Below are 20500 nucleotides of genomic sequence, written 5' to 3'. Positions count from 1 at the left end.
TTTCCTTTTGCAACCCTTTCAACATCTCCATCACAGCAGTTCTTTGCCTTAAACAGGGGAAGCAATGAATAGGTCTCCCACAGTGCTGCCAACATCTTCCCAGCCAAGTAGTTGAAATTCTAGATTGTGCCAGGGGCTGTGAAAGCCAGCAGCTTTGGCCTATGTGGTCCTGCTCCTGGCTGTGAACCCACAGCACTCTTACTTTTCACTGTTCTGAGAGCTCACTTTGGACCAACTCACATCTCTCCCTCATTTAAGGAAGCAGTTCTAAATAACGACACATTAGTTAGTTCCTGGAAGGAAAAACAAGGGGATGCAAAACCATCAGAATTTTCAGCAGCAAATCTGCCCTCTCTTTTTTCCTTTAACTGGCTTCATAGGATGCATTTTCCTGCAAAATGCTTGTCCTGTTTAATCCCTGCTGAGTTAGCTGTAGAGTCAAATACCAGATCAAAAGGAGGCCCCAGCAAGTGAAAGTTACAGGGAAGTCTCCTGCTGCCAGGGTCTCTTCCAGGGACAGCTGCAGGCTAATGGATAAGCTATAAAGGGGGCATTTAGGGCAGGTCTGACAATGGAACTGGGGTGGGGTGAACAAAGAAAACATTTTAAAAGGATGCAAAGAGTGCTGAACAGCAGAGGTTGACAGCTGAGCTGTCTGCCTCACACAGAAAGGCCAAGCCTCTATGGACACACAGAGAGCTGGTGCTGCTGCAGGATGCTGCTCCGCTGGCAGGATGCGCTGCTTGTTGCAAGATCAGAGCAGGGCATGAGTGTGGGGGTTTTCCATGTGTTATCCCAAAGGGCTGACTAGAAAAAAGTTCTTTTCTTGAGTCAATTCTAGCAGCAGTCGTTCTCATTAGAGATGGGGGGGAGGGAAGAGAGAACAGCAAACTAAACGGAAATCCTCTGCTGAGTACAAAAACTCAAAAGTGGTGACTGTGGAATACCACGATGGATAACTCATGCCTTGAAAAGGAGATTTTTTAGGGTAAAAAATCATTTTGAAGAGGAAACTAAAGTGCTGTCTCTACAGTCTCTCTACTGGTAAAGCCTGTCCAGGTCTCCTACCTGTTTCATAAGCAGTCTTAACAGTTCCAGCACGCACTGCCCGCAGAGGTGTTTGTGTCACATTATTTAGCTGCCCACCAGCCAGCCCATCTCTCAACACCCTCCTGTGCATGCATGGCAGATCAGCCCTGGAAGAAGAAGGGAACCTACCTGCAGGGTGACCTGGTATCACGAGGCTGTTGGTAGGTAACGCTGGTGGAGGTGGCAGCGTGGGTGGGGTGGCAAACATGGCCGGATGGTGCTGGTGTTGGGTCTGCGATCTGAGAGAGAAGTGCGAGGTAGCAAGATTAGAGATGGAGAGGGGCAGGGCTGGGCCGGAGGAATGGTGCGGAGGAATCTGGGGAGAGAGAGGAAGGTGTTTCGGGATGCTGATGCTCGTTGCACTGCTAGCACTGCTGCTCCGGCTGCAGAGAGAGAGAGACAGGGGCAGAAAGGGAAGAGAGAAACAGAGAGAAAACGTGTTACAATGACACTGAAACAGCACCAGCAATACACAGCCTGAAACAATATAAACACACACACAGCACTGACTTCCCCAGATTTATATTTGGTTGTTGTTTTTTTTTTAATGTCAGTGGAGAGAGCAACAAATACTAGTGAAGCTTTTACTCTCTAGAGCAGCATTTCCTCTGGTGCTCAAGCAGGTTACAACCCTCAAAGCTATTTATGAGATACTGATACTGCTGGATTTTGCACCTTTATTTGGGCTCTGGTCAATGTATCCTCGTGATCGTACAATGCAACTCTTCCATTTCCTTCTTCTGTTACTCTGGGTGTACAGAGCTGCATAGGGTGTGATTTGGGCACCAAGTTTTATCTGCTGTTCTTACTGTGCAGCTATACTCACACAAGCATGCAAACACACACCATGTTAATATATCCTCATAATAAATCAGTATTTTAAATCTTTTTTTCCTATTATTACTCTGCTGCGAGTGATCTGAATTTTGTGGGGTGAAAGGAATTATCACTGCAGTTCTTTACTGTAATTCCCACAATAGCAGTATTTGTTGCAGTTTCACATTTCTGACATCTCTTGAAGACTTTGAAATATTATTAATCATTTATATCAAGGCGGCATTTACAGAGTTCAACAAAAACAAATCCTAAGTATGCGGGATTCAGTGAAATATAAACTTAACAGCAGCTCTGTTATATACTGACCCTTGTGCAGCCAAATACAATGTTTAAAAACAGTTTTTAAATCTTGTATAACTAGTCTAGCTCTGGTCTGGGAGGCAAGGCGTGTTTTCCGTACCAGCCAAAGTGCCATACAGGTTCCACTTGACTGGATAAACTCTCCTCTCTAGAAACTCTTCTTCCTTACCATTTTCATCCTTCTTACTTACAGGATGGAAGCAATTTAAACAGCAAAGCTAAGCCTCCTGCTAGATCTGAGCATGTTGGATTGAAGCAAATTTGTCAGCCTACATGGGAATCCTGTTCTATGGAGCACACTTTCTGATAGGGTTACCCATATCAGAATGTTGGTGAACCAACAAAACAGAGACAAGTGTGAACACCCACCCACTTTAACAGGAGTCTTTCTGAATACGAAATAAGGGAGTGCAAATTCAAAGTGCTTTAAAATCCTAAGGCAAATACTGGCTGGCTCAGACAGGACAGTGCAAAATTCCACTAGAAACCGGACCTAAAAGATCTTAACCCTCAGTTCCGCATGCCTTCCTCCCAGAAAGGGAGAGTTTATCACCATGTTTTACATGCAGCTATCTACCACGGTGGACAACCCAGCCAGTGCAGCTGGAAAATGCAATATCCAAAGCACGGAGCATGCTACCCAGACAGGAAGGGCGCCCTCGGCTCCAGTCCCAGCCATTTCTCTCCCATTTGAAACAAGCTCAATCCCGGCATTAGATCACAGGTCACAGGTCATTAGGTCACAGAGGTGACGCACCCCCTTCTCCTACCTGATATTATTGAGTCCGTTGTGGGCCACCTGGTGATGCACTTGGTAGTTGAGAGGCGGAGGGATGTGACTCGGAGGCTGGGACCGAAGCTCAGGTATCAGCTGAGGCTGCGACTGCGGCCGAGGTTGAGGTTGTGACTGAGGCCGAGGCTGCGGCTGTGGCGTGAGCCTTGGTGGTGCTGGTGCTGAAATCACGGGCTCCTTCTTCAACAGCGGGCTCGCTCTGGCGCTCGACGTGGGCGCTGAGGAAGTAGAAGTCACAACGGCAGCCACTGGCTGGGGGCTGGGGATAGGCAGGGTGAAGGGCACGTCGGTGCTCAGCTCCCGGCTCCGCTCTAGCCCAGACACCTTTGGGACATTGGCTGCTTTCGCTTCTGGCTTGTCATTCAAGGTGGGACCTTACGGAGCAACAAGAAAAAACAAAAGGCACACACTTGAGAGGTCTGCGGTTGTCTCAAGGCAGGGTAGGACACATGTCTGAAAAAAACCAAGACACGTCTCAGCTTGTGGGAGCACCGTGGGAGCAGTGCTGCTGCAGGATGGCTGTGTTCGCGAGCCCGTCCTTTCCTGTCCCTGACTGGTTAGCCAGTACTCCTTGGCATGTGTGCAGAAGACTGAGGTGTCATTAAATGAATCCATACTACAAAGAACATATAGCTTGGTGACTGCTACAGAGTCCCAAGGTTACGTACAGTAGGAGTGTGAACGTGTCTCAAGTTACTGCTACAGGATTTCCTGTTCAATGTCAGATTTAAGGCCAATAATAAACTCACGAACACAAGTCCGATCACAGGGCCCTTCACTTTCCCAGTGGTCTTTCAAGGTAACCTACATTGTGTCGAGGCTCAACCCCAGCCACAAGGCACCATGACCCAAGCACCGACCACCAACGACGAGCCCACCTGGCCTCTGGGGAGGAGGCTTCTCTGGGTATGTGTGCGTAGCAAGGGATGGGACAGCTTTGCTGCGAAGCTGTTACACTGCTGTTCCTTGGCCACACACTTGTATGGAAGAATAGATCAGAGAAGGGTGGAAAAATTCAGCCAGAACTGCAGTAAGCACGGGTAGCCTCAGACATGTAGTCCAACTTGTCCTCGCCACTGCACATATCTGTACACCAAAGCTATATGCAATGCTGTGACCTTGCTGAATGCACCTGCGGTGGGAATTCCAATTGGTATTACTGGTTCTATAATGACAAGTATTTTCTTTTCTCCAAATTAAACTAGAAATGCAGTGGAACAGATTAAAAGGATGGAAGGGAAATGGGAAAAGGGAGGAAAGAACAGAAATTTCAGACTGAACAGTATTCAAACGGCCAAAGAGAACCAAAAGGACCAACATGAATGAGATTCAGCTCCCACAGGAGTCCTTTTCAATAGAATCTGTTTGTCCTTGAGGGCACACATAGACACAATCACAAGGAAAGCTTACAGAATGAGAGTAATTTGTGTGTTTCACCTGCCTGGACAGGCAGGGCGCACGCTGTCATTACCCACCAGAAGGTGTTGGGCTGTCTGCATTTAACTGGCTTGCAGACACCCATGAGATGCTACCTACGTTCCTTAACACGCTCCCAACACCCTCGCCAACAAATTCCACCTTTGAAATGTTCCTGTCTCATCAAAGGCCGGAGCCAGTTCCTGTTGTAGGAGGTGTGGAAATAGCACAGCACACACGGGGAGCTAATTCTGGCAGCACACACGGTGTGCTATGCAGCCTGCTTGGAGCAGGACTGTGCTGCCACGGCTTTGGCCCCTTTGGTGCTGCCATCAGACAAAGGGACAGTTTGTGCATCACAGGTACTCTGTTTTATTTAGGGAAATTGCTTTTAAAATCAAATACTCTCTGCTCTCATTTGCCAATATTTCTAGTAATGCCACCTCCGTTTGTCATTTTTCCTCAGATTTTATTATTGACAACTGAAAAACTGTCATTGCCTAATTAAGCCATGGGTCCATGTGCTGCATTTCAGAGCGGGTGTACTCACAGCTGCAGATCCCACTGTTTTTCAGGAGCTACACATTAAAAGCAATTGGGTTTCATCTCTGACCATAGGTTTCCTGAGAGCCTATTAGATCTTTGCAGCCGGTAGTCCTCCTCCTACAGAGTTAAACTTCATATCCTGTAATTATAGGCAATGCAAACTAATGGTGTATATTCAAAACACAGTGGCACCACAAAAGTTAGCTGAGTAAAAAGTCAATTAGATCCAAAACGAATCAATAAAGTCCCGCATTAAAAGCAGCTGTTTGACCAGCTTTAGGTATTGATTCCCCACAATTTCAGCATTAGTTCTCACTTGCAGTTTTCTCAAAGCAAAACCTCGCTGGCTGAATGGACCCACCAGCCTGGTTGTATCAGTTAATGACAGGGGTATGTGCCTGATTCCTGCTGCCAACTTGCTTTTGTGTTCCACTCCCCAGCACAACCAAACACTCAATGAAAGAACACCCAGGTGGGTACTTTTGGGCACTCCCACATCCAAGCTCCCTGATGCTGGGCCAGGTCTCACAGAGGTTCTCTCAGCATTCTGTACCACAGCTCCCAACCCAGTTCCTTCTGCACAGACGCAGCACAACCGCCCCGACAAAGGCATGGCTCCACCAGACCACACCATGAAGTTCTAGAGACAAAAACGTGTTTGTTTTAACAAAGTCCTAGAGTAATTTTCATGTTTAATGATAACAGGCTGAGCCAATTTGCCTAAGACTTGACAGTCAGCTCTAATAATTCAACCTTAATTAAACCCGAGCGCGTGTCAGTTCAGCTCATCCCTTCACAGCAAATCTGACATTTGCAATGATTCATGCTTCAGCCATGCTACGGGAAGGCCGGATCACATCTGCCATTCTCCACTATGCAGAGCGCTACCCCTTTTCAGCATGCCAACTTTGTTTATTTTCTAACCAAACACTCTGCATTTCTTCCATTGAGAGGTTTTATTAAATGAGCAGTCAGTGGAGTATGATTTTACTGGCATGAATGATGACCTGGTGCCAGAGACAGGGAAGGAAGGAGTGAAGCCGCTTCAACAAGAAAAAACCAAACAAGCCTGAGATGAGGCGTTCCTGTCTTCTTCACCAACTCAGTTATCCTTTGCAGCGTTGCAAAAATCCAGCCTTCCTGAGTCTTGTGCTACATCCCATCCCAACTTAATGCGGCGAAGATGAAAACTTCCAAACACTTTTAAAAGCACAGAGAGCTTTAGCTACTGCTGCTGGAGATGTGCAGCGCTAGGCTGAAGACCAAATTCAATTACAGCTGAACGTGCCGCAGAAAGGATGTTATGGGAGGAACTGAGTGAACCTTGAAAACCAGCAGCACGGGCCCAATACGAAATGTCACTGGGATAAATGCATGCTGCCCATCCCCAGGGCAGCACAGGGTGACACGCTTGCCTGCGCATAACTGCAGCGCATTGCAGGCTAAATACTATACAGAAAGCCCCCCACACAAATTAAAGCCTTCTGTTACAGGAATTTGCTTTCAAGCTGATTAAGAGTAGCTCAAGTGCAAGGGATTAAACATGTAAAGGCTGCTTTGAGGACTCCAATAAGCAGTTATTGTGTTATACAAACAGTACTTAGGGCAACGGCATTTCCAGCCCTGCCTCTGCTCTCTGCAAGCCGCCGGTTGTTGCTGTCAGCACACGAACAACGTGATCGGAAAAAATCCAATCTTGCCTGCGCGCCTTTCCTTTGTCTCTTGAAGAAAAGAAAGTGGAGTCATTCAGATGTCTTTCTGCAGTCTCCTGCACTGTATTCAAACAGCAATGGTGATGGGGCGATGTGAGAAAGAAATTCCTCTCCGACATCCATCAATGACATCTTTACCAATGGCAATTTCCCAAGAAACACAAGCACCACCATCTGCAGCCTATCTATCCCTCATACACATCCCTGCAAACAGACAGAAGCCAGCCTGGCTGTTACCAACCCTGCTCCATATTAAAATTCCAGCAAGAAATGCTGCAAAAGCATCACCGCAGGAATTACAGGGACATATGTGGCAAGAAGCTGAGTGTTTCAGAGTTGGTTGACGAGTCCCAGGAATGAGTTTTGAACCATCAGCATTAGGAATCATCGCAGAACAGCACGACTGTGCAGAGTACAGCAAAACAAAGGAATTACCAAAATAACTTATTCAATGAGCTTCAGCAAAAGCTTCTTTTTTTAAAATAGCTTTTAGACTGCTGCATAATGTATTGTGGGTGTGCAACACAGAAAGGCACAAGTGAAAGCAAAGTATTTTGCATTGGCAACGACAGCACTGATGCTGGCAGAGCGAAAAATCAGTATTTAAGTCCTAATTCTTTACCCTGAGCAGACTTCAGCTTTTTCATTGTGTTTTAGGAAGGCAGTGCTATTTAAGACACAAGACAATTATCACAGCTTGCTCCGACCCCAGCTCGGCCTCCAACCTGTGCCCCAGCCATGATGTGCAATGGTGGGATGCTCCATGCAGCCCGGCCGGCTCCAGCCCTGCGCTCAGTTCCTTCGTATCAAGCTGTCTGTCAAGTCAAGTCGTCTCGCAGCCATCTGAAGCACCCTCCCAACAGCTGCCACTATCAATTACTCTCGCAGACAGCCCTGACTATCAGGAAGAGAACTGGAGCGAGCACTTGCCAGTTTTAATAAACTGTGTTGCCCAAGTCATTTAACCTGCTAGACTGCTGTATGCTGGGGCTGTAACAAGCCTTCAGCTTTTCAAATGAGAAGAAAGCAACAGTGGCAAAAAGCTGTCAGCCTGGTCCTCAGAATTAACTTCCAAGTGTGTTTTTTTCCCCCTCCCTCTCCCTTCTGAGGCACCCAAGTTACAAGAGTAAAATATCTTCAAGTTGCTGTCATAGTGGCACGACAAGGACAGCATCCTGCATGTCGAACACAAAGCCGTGGCTCCTGAAAGCAAAGGGCTGCAGGCTGCCAGCTGTGTGTGGAGCAGCCCTGGGCCATGACGGGCTCTGTTCAGGCACAGGCTGCCATCCCCCAGTGACGCCAATGCTGCCAGGAGCTCCGGGACGCCCCGAGCATCCCCAGCCCCTAGTCCTGCTTCCTCACACAGCCGGCTCAGGGGCTCACCCAACCAAACACGTGGTCAGTTGGAACTGCCTCCAGCACTCTGGTGGAGGCATCTGCACTTTCACTAGAAAGCTTACTGCACTCCACAAATTACAAAGAAGGTTAAAAAAAGCCCTGTGCAAAACGTCTGCCTCAGCCAGAGCCGCAGATAAGACCCTTTGTTGCGGCAGCTTGCAGCGCAGGGAAATTTCACTCTCCCCCCAACAAAGGGAGAGCATAAAGACCCACAGACTTGGTGGTGATCTGCTGCTCTATGGTTCTTTAACGGGACGTTTTATTCCTGAAGATTTGGGAGCTTTCCATGCTCTCTATCCAGGCACGTTAGCTGTAAGCATGCGTGACGACACCGCAAAGCTGCAGGAGCTGAATGGAGATGGGTGCCAAACACAGGGATTGGGGCCAGTGCATAAAGGAGGAGGATCACCATTCTAATCCCCCAAAGTAAGTCACACTGCATTTTCCTAGCAATGCTGCTTCTGGCACCATTTCAATGCAAAGCTGAAACTGGATTTGCAGCTAAAGCACCTACTGCGGATGCCAGTGTTGTAATGAGATTGAAAGTTTCATGCAGGCTATTAATCTAGGGCTATAATGGTGGATCACACACTGCAGGGTTAAATCCCTTCAGTGCTGCTCCTAAGCAGATGACCAGAAATGTGTGACGTAGGAGCTGCTCCCCAGCCCTGGGCACAGCCTTTATAAACCCAGCAGTTACATACTGAGGGTGTTTTTGTCTCCTTTTGCTGTTTTTGCCATGTGTGACAGCACACTGCGCATCTGATTGGACTGACAGACAAGCAGCAAGGTAAATAAGCTATTTGAAAGGCAAAAAAGCCTCAAACACATGAAAACAAGCAAATACAAAAACCCAAATCCAGATCAAGCTTTAAGCAGACAGAAGTGTTCTACACCAAGTAAGCTTATGAATTTAATTAGTCAAACCAGCACAAATAATAAACTATCAACTACTACATTACAGGAGAAAAAGTACTACTTTTGCTGTTTCAAATCCTCATCGATCCCCATCCAGCCTACGAGTGAGTTATTAATCACTCCAATTAAATCACAAACACAGGTCTTTATGCTGAAATTGAACCTCCCACCAATAGATCAATAGCTCAAATCTCCAAGAGCAATTACTGCTCAGCACAACAGAGCAGCTCGTAACAAAGCTCCACGCAGGCCACAACTCTCTGTCATATCCTTCCCAGGCAGTGCAAACAAAGTGGGAAAAAAAGATTTTATAACTATTATTTTCAAAATAAACAGACATCTGCTCAGAGTTACCTAATCTCTCTCACATCACAGAGGCAGATCTGCCAAGGTCACATTGGAGACACGATTACATTTTTTCACAATTTGTTATTCTAGCAAAGCCCTGATAAGATTGAACTATTGAAGTTCACACTCTGGTTTAATTTCAAGAGGTTAAATGCCAAATCCTTTTCTTATTGCTACAAGGAAGGGATCTGCCAGGCTGCATAATACCCTGTGTGGGCTAAGACAACAATTTTGTTTCATCTGCTCAGTCTTACAAAGGTTCTGACTTTTTTTTTAGATGACATCGGAGAACTCCAAACACCCAAAGAATCATTTAAAGTAAAATCCGTCAGGGAGACTGCTCTGCAGGAGTGGGAATGACCTTTCTGACCCCAGCCTGGAGGAGTTAAATCAGCGGCTGGCTGAGAAAGCACGTCTGCTAACCAAAACCAGAACAAGGCACGGTGAAACATTCTCCAGCACCAGATCATCTCTGCTGGGAGCGGCAGATGATTACCCTAAGCAGCCAAGCGTACATAGGGCTGCAGAAATTCCCATCCCTGCCTTGGAAGATCACCGATGCCTGCCCCGATGCAATGCAAATGGGAACCACAGGTGAGAGCCGTATTTCCACACACATCCTTGCTTCCAACCGCTGCCCCTTCCAGCAGGTCACCGAGTGCCGTCCATCACCCCTCGTTAGGCAGCTGCTGGCATCCAATTAAGTGGGGATGGACTCACGCCAGGCAGCTAATCGAGACGAGTTCAGTTCAGGCTGCAGGCACGGGCCCCATCAGCAGGGCACCGTACTGCCTTGTTCCCTCACCAGCTCGGTGTGGATGTGCCCAGCAGCCCTGCATGATGCTGAGCATTCCCATGGAGGAACGGCCCCAACTGGGACAGGGACCTCACCACCACAGCTCCCCATCACCACACTCACACAGCTTTACAAAAGGAGGGGGGGAGGCTGGCTGTTCCCCCCTGCAGCAGAAACGGCCCAAATCCACGCTGGGATTTCTTTTCTGGAATGTGGTATGCACAGCTGATACAAAAAACACCAGCTCAAAATCCAGCATCCTACATGTCTCCTGAACCAAGCTTCTTTCTGGGCTCTAGATGAGAAAAAGATCAACCCCATCCATCAAGTTCTGGGCTCTTGGTTGACTTTCCTGTCATCTCATAGAGCACACAAGAGACCATTAATACACACATACAAATTCAGCCCCCAGTTAGATTCGGGATTCAAACTGGCCATTCAGGGCAGAGAAGAGCCCTTGCATAGACCAACATTTCCAAGGGAAGGGCCCTCTTCCCAAGCCACACGCTGCAGGCCTGCCAGACCCCTGCCTCAGCACGTGTTCCACACAGGTTAGGAGGCTCTTGCTATACTCTGCCATTCAGGTGTTCAAGGAAAACACACACAGCAGTAATCACTTCTAATGGATGTAAGCCTGCAATGGTCTGTGCTGGATGTCAGCAGACTGCAGAAAAAGACCTATTGTGTCTGTGTGCAATCAGCATTTGAAGTGCCAAGGCTGTTTTTCTGGCTCGGGAAAGTCAACAGTGAAAGATGTGAAAGGGCAGCCAACAGAGCTGTTAAGGAAACCTCTCAGTAACTTGACCAACTCCCATGCCCAGTGTAATGGTTGGAGCCTTGAAAACAGAACATTTTGCTCCAAGGTGACTTTGCTTTGCTAAACAGGAACTGAAAGGAGTGACTGACCACACACAAATCAGCAAAATCCTGTCTTATTTATTTGCTAAGTCCAGCTCTCACAGTTCAATAGCTGCTGTCACATTAGTGCTAATGCACCTATAATTTGGGCAAACAAGACTTGAGGTTCAGCGCCTGTCAAACGAGGCCAATGCTTTCCACGCTCCCTGCCCCTGCAGCCCCATCCCTGCCCTGTACCACACTGCTCCCATCTCCCTGGCACTGAGACAGCAGCACCCTTTCCACACTGATGGTACTGAGGATCTACAATCAAGATGAAGAGAAGCTGAAGAACAGATTATCCTGCAAGGCAGTAAGACCTCCCACCTCACTCTTATTCACCTGGTCATAGTTTTCAGGTACTGCAGTGGCAGCTTAAGAAAAATTAAGATACTGAAATGAAGAGATAATACATTCAACAGCATTTCAAGTTGCATCGTGGATAATTAAAATATTTAAGGGACACGCTGGAAGTTGTTAATCAGGGAACATTTAGGTGAGTGGTGTATGCCCTTTGGATTCAGTCCCTATGGCAACCAAATACTCCAAAAGGATGCGCTGGAAGAAGCATGTCAGGAGCTGCCTCAACATTCTAATTCACAGAGAGCAATGCATAAATACAGCTACTGACAAGCACAGCACCAGCAAAAAAAAAGGTTTGCCAACAGCATTCAGAAGGCACAAATGGCCCTTTGTTTTTTAAGACTGAAAAAGGTCCATTCTTCCTTTAAGAACACTGACTACAAACGTCAAGAAAACTGGATGGTGTTGCACATGCAATGTTGAATCACATGTACAAACTGTGTTTCTCCTCCTTGTGTTGAAAGATTTTGCATCTAAATCTTCAGAAAAATTGTTTCCATCTCCCCCAGCTCAACAGGGACAAACTATGAGAATGCAACAGCACGAAGACAGTTTCTGGGTGTGCGTGGGGTGGAAAATGCAAGGAATGATGGTCTTTTCCTTCAAAGCAGAAGTGCAGCTCAGTACACAGCGAAGAAAGGAACGAGTGCGCTCATTTATGACCTGCACTGCAGAAGGCAGACTGCTCTGCCATGATCTCAGTGCGAGTGAAATGCAGCTGTGATGCTCCTTCCAGCCTTCTCCCTTGATGAAGTGTGAATTCTTCAATGGGCAGCAGAAATTTTGGAATACTCTGGTGCCGGAAATGCTTGAGGATAATGTCAGATCTGGCATCTAATAAGATTTAGCAGAGGAACTCTGTGCTCTGCAGTGGAGTCACACCCTACATGAAAAGGAACACTTGAATCTCTTCTTTCATCAAGAATTATGACTGCGGAAAGAAATCTCCCCAGTGGAGGGTGCTGGGTGGTGCAGTGCTGCAATTCCAGCCCGGCTGTGCACAAAGCCTGAAAGACTCACTTGAGCCTTGTAAACCCAAACGCTTCCGCTCCACTCCTCTTCCTGCAGCCTCTGGAGCCCCATGTCACTGCAGAGGCCCCGCCACGACCGCTGGATGCTGGGGAAGCCATACCTTCAGCTCCTACCAGGTGGGCTCTCAAGGCCACCCGTGATTCTGACATCTGTGAGTACAGTCGTGGAAAATACTTCATACAGAACTGCTGCATACTTTTATTTCAGCGCTGGGTGAAAGACAGAGAGAAGCATCCAGCCTCAGCCTGCAGATACTTTTCTAAGAAAGTAATTGCTGCACAGTTCGTGTTCCCCTTCTCCCATCTGCCACGTGTCCCAGCAATTCTATCGAATTCACAGTAAGTTTTTCCTTCAAGTCCTTTCCATGTCACATTTTTTCCGAACAGCAAAAGCCCAGTGAAAAGCAGCAACTTGGATTTGGCAAAACACCTGTAATACACGGTTCCTGCGTGTTAGGAGGGCAAAGTGGGGTCTGTGCAAATTCTTGAGAGTTTCCCGTTCCTGTTGGCACAGCAGACAACAGCTTCCATTCACCATACCTGTATTTCCTGGCAAGCAGGTTGCTGTCTTCATCTGTCTGCCCAAAGCCACCTGCTCCCCATCCAGTCCCAATCCTACAGGCCGGAGGAGTGCTGCCCTCTACATGAGGAAAAGCTCAAAAATAACCCTCTGTGACCAGCAGGGAATCCCAGCAGTTAGAAACAATGTATAGCTTCCATACCAAAGAGGCCCAACAGAGAGCCAAAGAGTTGGGAGGAGGCAGCCCTCCGCTCACACCTTCAGCCACGCTTTGAGGCACGCTGGCTCATATCAAGCAAAATGCAGCTCACACACCAGGTCCCTACAGGGGCTGGTTCCTTCTTGTAGCTAATGCATCGTTATGGATGGACCCCAAATGCTTAATCAATCCCACAACTACAATTTCAATGGCTCATCTCTCCTTGTGCAGAATCCAAGTTCTGGTGGCACTGTTTCTGTTTTTGAGGACTCAATATGGTTTTGGTTTCGAGGACAACACCCAAACTGCCAGCGGTTTGTTTTAGGGAACCATCTCCTCCCACATTCATATAACCATCTGCAAAATGGATCACATATGTTGCGTGCAGAGAGTTTGATTCAGCTCTGACAGCATGAGAGCCTCCAGCCCAAATATCTGAAAGTAATAAAACCCATCCCATCCTCCTGATGCCTCATGCTAACAGTGGATTGAGCTATATTCACTTTGCATTAGAATACCTGTCAATAGTAAGCAACCTGCACCGATACATAAACACAGTTAAAGACAAAACAAAAGAGCTATTGGTTTCTGGCACGTCTCTCAGCCTCCTCCTGCCTTGGCTTGCAGTAAGGATACGAAACCTTCTTGCTCCCATAAGATGAGGAATGGTAATGCTGGTCCATGCATGGCTGCTTTGCACTGCGTTACAGGCTATGCTGACAGCCAGGGGAAGTGACCTGGATGCCCCACTCTGCCTTATGATCACTCCACAGACAAACAAGGCCAAGAGGGACAGAGCACCCACTATTTCATATACAGACGTGTGAAGCAAGGAGAATTAAGGAAGGACCCAGTGCGGGCAGCAGGCACCAAGGCAGCAGGCAGTTTCTCCTTGTGTCTCCAGTGCCTGTGTCCCCATGCCCACAGCCCTACTGCAGCCACAGGGCACAGCCTCCCCCCAGCAGCACAGAGCACATCCCACAGTGCCACATGGGGAGCTTGGTGTGCTGCTAAAGGGTTCCTCTTCCTTCCTAGCATCAGGAATTTCCCACCCCTTCATTTTGTAAATTACCAGAACAGACATTTAAATGTTCAAGAGTAATCTGAATGGAGTATTCATGCCTTGGGCATTTTTATGCTCTACAAGGAGAGAAACAAAAGTGCCTCATTTAATATCTCCCTGTAGCATTCTCTGCTCTTGCTCTTCCATCACCAATCTCCAAAGGCAAACTTGCAGCGGTTCAATGCTCCTGCAATGCTCCAGCCCTCCCCTCTTCCTCTGTAAGAGCAAGATATGTTTTTAAAGCAAACCTCACAGGCAGTCCTGAACAGTTGGTGGGAATCCTTTCACAGAGAGAAAAATCATTTGTAACCAATAAAAAGAGAAGAATATTCTGATTCCCAGGGTTTGATCAAGCACCCAAGGGAGTCACTGGGTAGCACGTCTGCTACTGCTCTACCGGCTCTGAGCACCTGCACCCAGACCTTCTGGGGGAGCCTGGGGGTCTCTGCTCTATGGGGGATTTACAAGCTCTGTGTCAGCCTCTCCTGGGAGGCACAGGCAAGAGGAATGTCAGCCTCAGACAAGCAGTTTGAGCACATCCCCTCCAGCCCCGCTGCCTGCCCTTGTTCCTCCCTGACTGCTAAAATTGAAGAGAGCATAAAGGTGAAAAGTGAAAAGCATGGCTGAGGCTCGAGAATGGAGAGACCCACAGCTGTGCTCCCATGTGCTGCCACGGCATCAGGCACTGAAACACCCATGGCCAAAAGTGCAGGCCGGAATCCAGGCTTATCTGGATGCGGTCTAAGGGATGCTTCACTATGATGTGGCCAGCACAGTTGTTTGTTCAAGAATTAAAAGGAAGTGATACTTCTTCCTTACGGAGGAAGACCAGGAAATTAAATCCGGACTGGTCCCAGATCTCCCTCCTCGCTCTTATGGGTTTCACTGCACAAAGAAGGGGTGGTGGCTTGAATATTCTCCAAATGTGACTTCCCTTTCCTGTACAAGTCACTGTTAGAGAAAAGGGTTTAAAAGAACCAGTCCCTCGAGCCTTGTATGAACACCCGTTCCCTCATCTCCCCACATCAGCTAGACCCTTCCACAACCTGCACTGAGGTCACTTTAGCCACATGTGCCCACCACTCCCAGGCACCGGAGCCGTGAGCTCTACACACATGCTGAGTGACACCCCATCACTCGACAGCAGAGGCCAGCCCTATAGCAGTACCAGAAAGTATTCTCTTTAGTTTGCAAGGCTACAAAAACTGGCCAAAACCTTCACACAGCCTGAAACACAGCTGCAGTGTTTGCATCTCTCCCTGAGAACCACACAGACATTTATCACTGTATGGCCGTGCTCCCCCAGCCACAGACCAGCCCTGGCATCTGAAGAAGGACTGTATCACAAACAAGCGCCCACCCCAAGAACCCCTGGGGTCTGCAGCACGTTGTGGCTGCCCGGAATTAGCTTCTGACCAGAAAAGGGAACACTTTCTTCAGTCACTCTCAGGAAATGTTTTCGTTAAGGCCAAACTTCAGACATATTCACCATCGCATACTGAAGGTGGCTTTTCTAAGAGCTGAGGATCACAAGGAAGCCACGTGGTCAAACAAGAGGTCATTATCCACCAGCTGCAGGGCACAGTGGGAGCTGCGAAGCAATGAGCAATTTGAGAATAGAGCTGCTAAAGCCCTACTGGCAGTTTAAGTACTGATTTTTCTGGCTAAGATTCATAGGGATATCAAGTCAGCACGAGGATTTCTTGTCAAGGCTGGTAAAGTCAATACTGTAATAGGCTGCGTCGTTTCTCTTTACTGCCACAACTGTATGATTTCATCGATACTCAGACCTGGAGGCAAAGGACATGAGGATGCTGCTCCGCGCCAGGCTTCAGCCCCTGCTTCACGCCACACAGCCACAGCAACTCAGTCCAACAGATGAGATTTGCAAAATGGGAATCACATGGAACTGCTTCTACTTAAGATGCCTTAATACTTGGGGTTTACTATTAACTTATTGATTCCTGACACAATTACATGATGGGAGATTTTTCAAAGGCACAAAGTCAGCAGGAATTAAGTTGAGGGTTTGACCCAAACCTTTAAAATCCCCGTAACTACACAGTTCACCTCTACCACAACCTGGATGCTTTCAGGACCATCAACAATAGCAAACAACATTCCTTTAACTGAATGTGCTCCAAGAGCTCTGCGGAGCGATCTGCCCTCCTGGTGCCAAGTTGCACAGCCCCCCAGCTCCATGCACCCACCGTGGAGAGCAGTGAGGTTCCGCCACCCCTTGCTCCCTGCAGTCTTTCCATTATCACCTCTGGAAAGCAGCAGATGCTGAAGGAAAAGCCCTGCAGATTCCCCGAGCTCCCTTTGAAACCCAAGGAGAACAGATGAGCAACACATTCGAAATTAATTACAGCAAAAACCTACTGCATTGTTCTCTCCTCCCCTTTCTTTTTCTCCCGACCCCCGATCGCAGAGCTTTCACTGAAGCCTCTGTGTGGTGTGTATATTTTCCTAAAGTCGCCAGGGCCAAAACAGTACAGCTGAGACATTCACAGAAGTCAAAGAGAGTGCACAGCCAGGTTAGCGCGGGGGTACAATAGTTCCTTAAGAGCGAGCGTCTCCCCTGCCCGCCGGCCCCCTCCTCCCAAACCTTCCGTCTCTAATGAACCTTTGGTGTCCGTCCACCAAAAACAAACATCAATCAGGCAACAGGCTGTTCCTTTTCCCCTGTTGCTGGTCTGAAATAACAGTCATCCCCCGCTGGGCTGGGAACGCCACTTCCCTGTCCAGCACACATACAGGATAATAAGGGGGAGGTGAAGGAGGGAGGAAAACCCGCTCCAAGGTGCCAGAATACACAGCGAGCTGTGCCTGTCGGAGCCAGGGAAAACTTGGGAACACAACAGCTTTTGATTCCTTCTGTCCCACTGGGCACGTTAATTATTTAAGGGCTGGCTTGTGAGCTGCTGGTGGTGGTAGGAAAGGGGTGGAAGGGAAATCAGGCTTTTCCCCACTGCCCCAGCCCCGTCCTTGTGCTGGCACAACTGTGTGCACATATGTGTGCATGCAAGCAAGTGGCTTCAAGCCTGCTCAGAGCTGCATCCTCCCCCCCCCCCTCACCAAGACCTTCCTTGCTGGCTCGCCACCACAGACAGCACAGGGCAGCATCTGGATCCAATGAGTGACAGCACAGAGCAACTGCCCGGACTCCTCTCCACAGTTCCTCGTGTGTTATGACAGGGGGCAGGGGGAGTTTATACTGGACAGAGCTGGAAATGGAGCTGCAAATCAGAGTTCGGCTCATGATTTGCTAGCAGGGCTTTCTAGGTGTCTGAAGGAACGCTTTGGAAGGAGAACGGGGAAAAGGAGAATGTAACTACATCTCATTTGGATGGAGAGGACTCACAGATGTTAGGAATATTTTTGATCAACAGCTTTCCTGGCACTGCTCTTGGTGAAATCCACAACCTTGACGGCTAGCTGAGTAAGAAAGTGCTGGCAAGCTCCTGCCTGCATGCAGGCAATTTGCAATGCTGCCAGTCAATATTTCAGTGAAAACAAAATTGCAGGGATCACATTCAAAGAGGGGAAAAGGCAAAATAAAACAAAGCAGAACAAAAAAATCCCAAGACTCCCATTTTAAGAGAAACTCTGATAGGACCCACTGGGAAGACCCTCCCAAACCATAACACGCCCTCTGTTTGCTTAGCATGAATGCCCTGCGAGGCCAAGGAGAGCCCAGCAGCAGCATGAGCAGCTCGGCAAGGAGCGGCTCTACACGGGGCATGTGGGCAGCATGTTCAGAACAGGCTGCAGGAAATGATGCAGAAAGGTGTTTGCAGCTGTCCTTTCGGTGGAGGAAATGCATGCAGCAGGCAGGGCCTGAGTCACGATCCCAGACCCAGTCCATTAAAAGCATTATGCCCAGAGTTTGTCTGCTGCTCCGCTGAGATGCACAAAACAATCGGCTCTACTTTGATCATTAGGCTGGTCAGTACAGAACGTAATGGAAGAATTCTTGTTGACTTCGTGTTTCTAGCACAATTTTTAAGACTGATTCAATAATAAAAGCAATGATAATGTTCATTATTGTATAAACATTCAATACTAAGGTTGTTAGATTTCTTTCCCAGCCATTATGCCCACACCAGCTCAGGCTGTGCCTGCAGGGCTGGCATTGGGAGCCCTTCACTGGGCCATGCAGGACAGCCGTGTGCAGGGGCTGTGCAGCTCTTTGGAAGCTCTCTGAACATTGGATCACCAATAAATACAGAAATACAGAACAAACTGAGCCAACACCAGCAGCAGATGCAGGTTCACAGACGTCTGCTTGTTACCAAAATCCACTGCAGCTGAGACTTACATAGTCTCTGTTATGCAAAACAGGAGAGGGAGTGGAATAGAGGGAAACTGGCAATTACCTAATTTTATTTCCCTCCTTGCCCATTTGCTTTTCATCAGGTTGCTCTGTGCTTGAATATGAGAGGTGCTTGTGAGTGCTGAGTTAAGCACAAAGCCAGCTTGGTACTTTCTTTTCACTGGGAGGAAGTCTACATGTGCTTTTCTGGTTGCAGAAGGCAAGCACAGCTAGCACATTATTTTATGTTATTCCGCAAGTGCCCCGTGCTGCCTGGGAAGCAGCAACAGCCGGGCTGCACCGTCCCCCATTTCCAAACTGTAGTTCTGAACGTGACACAGCTCCCAGCCCAGCACTGTGACCCACAGCGGGGAGATGCACACACCCATCTGCAGCCTTCTCTCTCACCTTCTAACAACCCATTTCTTGCTGAAATCACCCAGCCCCAGTGGGCTGCCTGCTAAAGAACTCTCCTTGCTGGCAGCCTGTGTGCTGTCAGGCTTTGCTGCTCACCTTGCTAACACCTTCCAACCACGTACCCGCAACAGGGCAAGAAGTTAACATCCATTTCATTGGAGGGAAATCTGCAAGTATGACTACTCCCTTAGGGCAAGCCTGTAAGAATTTATTAGTGATGAAACCAATATGTTTCTTCAGCAACGTAATAGGGCCCCATATAAATTACTTCAATATCTTTTACAATTTAATGGCAAATGAGAACCCTTCCATAGGCATTTTGAACTGTCCGACACAACCCTATAGCAGAGATGTAATTCTACAATAAATTTTGCAGGATAGTTAAAAATTTATATATATATATAAAGACTTTTAATTTCCTATTACCTGCAAGAGTTTGCTATCCATTCAAATCAAATAAATGAAGTAAAGCACTGCAGTCACTTGTCTGTCCCAGCAGTTTACAAGAAAATATTTACTGTTTGGAAACAAGCCACTCCAGAACAAGAATCCTTTTCAAAAGCACAGAGAGGCAAACACCAACAGCACGCCAAGCGCGGCGCTCCTGCCCTGCACACCCGGAGCCAGGGGAAGTGAATGGGGTCAGCGCGGCCCCGCGGGGAGCAGCAGGCAGCCATGGCAGTCCTGGAGCTCCCTGCTCACAGCCCTGCTGCCAGCCAGGATGAGCGGCGCATCAGGCTCACGCCACGCGTTCCGTTTGCTGAGGAACTGAAGCTTTACGGAATCTGACATGAATAAAACATGTCCCCGAGGCGTTTTAAAGCCAGAACAGAGGAGAAGCGGTGGTTTGAGGGACCGACGGCTGCGCGGGGGCTGCAGCTGCTGCTGTGCCATGGCCGCCCGCCCGCGGCACCGGCTGCAGGCCGCCTCGGCCCCGCTCCGCAGGAAGCAGATAAGCCAACTATAAACAGGGAGTGCAAAATACGGTATCTTGCAAACGTCCTTTAGGAGTCTGGCTAATGTAAACTCCTGCGCACATTTGGACGGAATTCTTTTCTCTTTCTGGTCTGCAGTTTGATGGCCCTTTTATCTCCTTTCACATGAACTGAGGAAAGCTAAAATTGGCCTCCTCGATCAATACGAGTTTGAGCTGGCACGCTCAGGATACACACTATTTTGCTTTTATAGTTTATTTTAAATAAAAAGTATAATTAAAGAAAATAAACCGCTCACTTCATAACATTTACACAACGAAGACTTTATTTATTTTATTTACGTTTCGGTGGGCAAGGCACAGCATGCAGTTGGCTTTCTGCGCTACTTAACAAAGCCGCATTTGAAATTTAAAATCTTAAAGGAAATGAACAAATTCTGCGGAGGAAAGGCAGTTAAGCAGAGCCTTCTTACATTACCCTCGGTAATCGTGCATGCATGTGCTCCTGCGTGCCTCTCCCTGCTCCAAAAACATACCCACGGCTTGGATGCTTTAAATCAAAAAGCAATTTCAGTCTGTAATACGCAAATAAATAATTAAACACGCTT

The 20500-nt window shown here is 47.9% G+C and overlaps 1 protein-coding gene across 16 annotated transcripts in view; it reads right to left on the bottom strand.

Moving 5' to 3' along the window:
• Positions 1-20500, bottom strand: part of FBRSL1 (fibrosin like 1) — a 416097-nt gene that overhangs the window by 22112 nt on the left and 373485 nt on the right. For 15 of the 16 annotated variants that reach the window (XM_042865414.1, XM_042865413.1, XM_042865420.1 and 12 more), the window contains 2 exons: positions 2997-3393; positions 1219-1472 (listed from right to left, as the gene is read on the bottom strand). In XM_042865414.1, coding sequence (XP_042721348.1) covers positions 1219-1472; positions 2997-3393 — 651 coding nt within the window. The remainder of the gene's footprint in view (positions 1-1218; positions 1473-2996; positions 3394-20500) is intronic. The other variant, XM_042865419.1, reaches the window with a different exon arrangement.

This window comes from Lagopus leucura, unplaced genomic scaffold, assembly GCF_019238085.1.
Source record: "Lagopus leucura isolate 7727_CA_CO unplaced genomic scaffold, USGS_WTPT01 Super-Scaffold_806, whole genome shotgun sequence".
Classification (NCBI taxonomy): domain Eukaryota; kingdom Metazoa; phylum Chordata; class Aves; order Galliformes; family Phasianidae; genus Lagopus; species Lagopus leucura.
This window is presented reverse-complemented; position numbering and strand designations above follow the sequence as displayed.